Below are 2878 nucleotides of genomic sequence, written 5' to 3'. Positions count from 1 at the left end.
TATACAGTATATTGACAAAACAGTTCATTTTACCCCGCAGAATAATGGAAGTTGTTGGACAACTGCTGCCTCGATCAGTTAGTTTGTTGTATTTGTTTGTTCCTAACCTCCTTAAAACACCAAAGTTGCACATTAACACAAAAAACTAACTGATCGAGGCAGCGGAAGACCAGAAACTCCCGTGTTCTGCAAGTTTGAAAAGGAGTCTGGTGGCTTTGAAGAGAGTTTACAACAGCTTCAGTTTCCCATTGGAAAGGGCTGGCTGATGACAAGGTAAAGCAATTTAAATATAGCGTCCCCCTAAACAATTTTTTTTTGTAAGTGGGCCTTGTTGTATGTGGCTAAAATATGTGTAACTGCTCTTTACCTCTCTCTAAATTTTAATAGACAGACACTAAAGCCCAGTCAATCAAAGTTCAGCTCTTACATAGCAGCTGACACTTCACAGCCTAAAGTGCAGAATGTCACCAGGGCTACCATTTTTTTTATTACGTGTCTCTTACTGTTCAATTGAAACTTCATTTGCTCTCTATGACTTCACTTAAACTCACCAACGGCTCATTATACACATTGGCTCATTAGGCGCTTTAACTTCAAACTTACTTCAAGTAACTCTCATGTGGCATTTCACAAGCTAAATTTAACATTTAAGACAGTTTTCCTGCCGCTAACTGCCGTTATTCTAACTTTATCAAGTGTTGTGTCCCAATTCCATAATGCATACTAGGTGCACAATGTAAGCCATGTATTATCTACTGTACATGTCACTGCAACTATAAGATTCATTTTTACTGACAAGTGGAAATGTTTGAGGGAAACACAGATTCCAAGCAAGCAATTCATTGCATTTTAAAACAGTGAGGTGTAAAGATTTTGAATGCGGGCACAAAATGGTGGTGCCTTATGCTGATTAATGCTTGTGCTAATAGATAATACTGATCTCATTGTGATGCATATATGGATTGAATTAAGTGTGGAAGGTATTTGTCATGAAACACGATTGTCCTGATTAAAATCCACCTTTGGAAAGCATCTAAAGAACACACAGGAACATTTTGGCACAAGACAAAAGAGAAAGGAGGAGTAAAGAGGTAATTAGCGAGGCACGCGTGAGGCTGGTGCCAACTTTTTCTCCATTTCCAGTCAATGAGCACCAATCCCACTTTCACTTTCTATGCAAAAGCTGTATAAATACACCTGCAGCTTTCCTCCGCACAGCATTGCCTTCACACTCCTGAAGAGACTGAAGCAGCTAACCTTAACTAAGAGCTACAAAGAAACAGAGGCATGGCTTCTCGAATTGCAGTTCTCCTCCTGCTGGGTGTCATCTGTGTTGGGTTTGCATCAGGTAAGATTTGCATTAAAAGTGAAACATTCATATTTCCTAATGCGTTCAGTGCATGTGCATGGGATGTTTTAGTTATACATTTTCTGACTCTTCTACTATCTCTGATGAATTTGTTTCTCCATCTTCCTGCAGCTGAGATTGTGGTGGACTGCTGTCTGACGGTTGCTGAGAAGCCATTGCCGCTCGCAATCATTCACAGCTACACCATTCAGGAAGGTGGAAAAGGATGTGAAATCAGCGCCACTGCGTAAGTAAAAGTTGTTAAATATTCACATATATCTAGGCAAAGGATAGTTCTTTTTTACAAATACTTTGCTGGATGATCACAGTAGCTGGTTTCCCTTATTTTTGTTGCAACTGTGACCCTATGGAAAAAAACAAGTTTTATTTTCCAGTTCTGTAGTCTGCAGTCTGATCTCACTTCTCTTGTCTCTCATCTGCTTTTACAGTTTCATTACAAAGGTTGGAAGGATACTGTGCGTCTCCCACCCCCGTGATAAAGCGTGGGTGAGAAGTCACATTAACTATCTGGATAAGAAAAGATCTCAGTAAAATCAGGTAAATTATGTTTTTTCTGCTGAGGTTGAAAAACAGATTTCTTGCACCTTTTTATGTTTTTCTTGCACTATACTGTGGAAATAATTTAAAAAAAAAGAGTTTAACTTCAATGCTTCAACATTGCACTGGCTTATCTCTGCACTGTTTTTCCACAGGTATAAAGAGGAGAGGACTCCGGGAAAAGATGGCTGAAGAACAAGGGGGTCTGACTCTAAACTGAGAGCTACAGACGTCAGAATCCCTTCTGTTCCTGTTCAGAGTCTCAGATGTGTGTGCTGAAAAAAACAAAAAACATTCTAATCTAAGTTGAAAAATCTAGCTAGAATGTGTTTTTTTTTTTGATTTGTGGCTCTTCTCTTTGCCTTTTTATCCTGTGAGTAAAATGGAAATAGAAAGATATGCCTGGACTTGCCTAAATGATGAAGCCTGGAACGGTTTTAAGCACAAGATGTGCACGTGAAACACATCACTAAATGTTTGACAATCTGTGTTTATCTTGTATAATCATGTTCTAAAATTTCAGAGTTTTTACAGTTTGCCATTTTCTTGTATACTTGTACAAAATGTTGATAATTTGTTTGTGTCAAAACTGTTGTTAAGTTATTCAAAAAATAAAGTGATATTTTTGTAACTTCTAGTTGCAACTTTTCATTTAGACTGAACACATGACTGCATCCCCTGCACAGAGTTTCTCTAGCAAACATGAAAATACAAAACACAACTCTCTAAATATTCAGCCTTTTAAAAAAAGATGCATGCACTTTTTCCGCAGCACTATGTTATTCATGTTCTCAATTCTAATATTGGAAATAGTTTATTGAAAGATTGTAGGCTTACTGGTGGACAGGAAGGAAGGTCCAGGTAATCAGGCTGGTACTGATCCAGGTAAAGGGGCAAAGTTACAGAAGCCCTAAAGAAAAACCACACATAGCAAGAAAGAAGCATAACAACTAGTCTGGCAAGAAACGAATG

At 38.3% G+C, this 2878-nt stretch overlaps 1 protein-coding gene across 1 annotated transcript; it reads left to right on the top strand.

Annotated features, from left to right (window-relative positions):
* The first annotated feature begins 1168 nt into the window (after positions 1–1168).
* On the top strand, positions 1169–2543 carry LOC117945443 (C-C motif chemokine 19-like). The gene is made up of 4 exons (XM_034872934.1): positions 1169–1348; positions 1481–1595; positions 1798–1906; positions 2062–2543. The coding sequence occupies exons 1-3, from the start codon at positions 1288–1290 to the stop codon at positions 1898–1900; spliced, it is 279 nt and encodes a 92-aa protein (XP_034728825.1). The 5' UTR covers positions 1169–1287; the 3' UTR covers positions 1901–1906; positions 2062–2543.
* The last annotated feature ends 335 nt before the right edge of the window (positions 2544–2878 follow it).

The sequence above is a fragment of the Etheostoma cragini genome, chromosome 5, assembly GCF_013103735.1.
Source record: "Etheostoma cragini isolate CJK2018 chromosome 5, CSU_Ecrag_1.0, whole genome shotgun sequence".
NCBI classification, from domain to species: domain Eukaryota; kingdom Metazoa; phylum Chordata; class Actinopteri; order Perciformes; family Percidae; genus Etheostoma; species Etheostoma cragini.
Note: the sequence above shows the minus strand (reverse complement) of the source record. Positions and strands in the feature narration are given on the sequence as shown.

Bases quoted from the DNA above. Each gene is read 5' to 3' on its own strand.
- LOC117945443 (XM_034872934.1), top strand. From the start codon at position 1,288: ATGGCTTCTCGAATTGCAGTTCTCCTCCTGCTGGGTGTCATCTGTGTT. The intron at 1,349-1,480 runs GTAAGATTTGCA...ATCTTCCTGCAG, and splicing joins CTGTGTTGGGTTTGCATCAG to CTGAGATTGTGGTGGACTGC. The intron at 1,596-1,797 runs GTAAGTAAAAGT...CTGCTTTTACAG, and splicing joins TGTGAAATCAGCGCCACTGC to TTTCATTACAAAGGTTGGAA.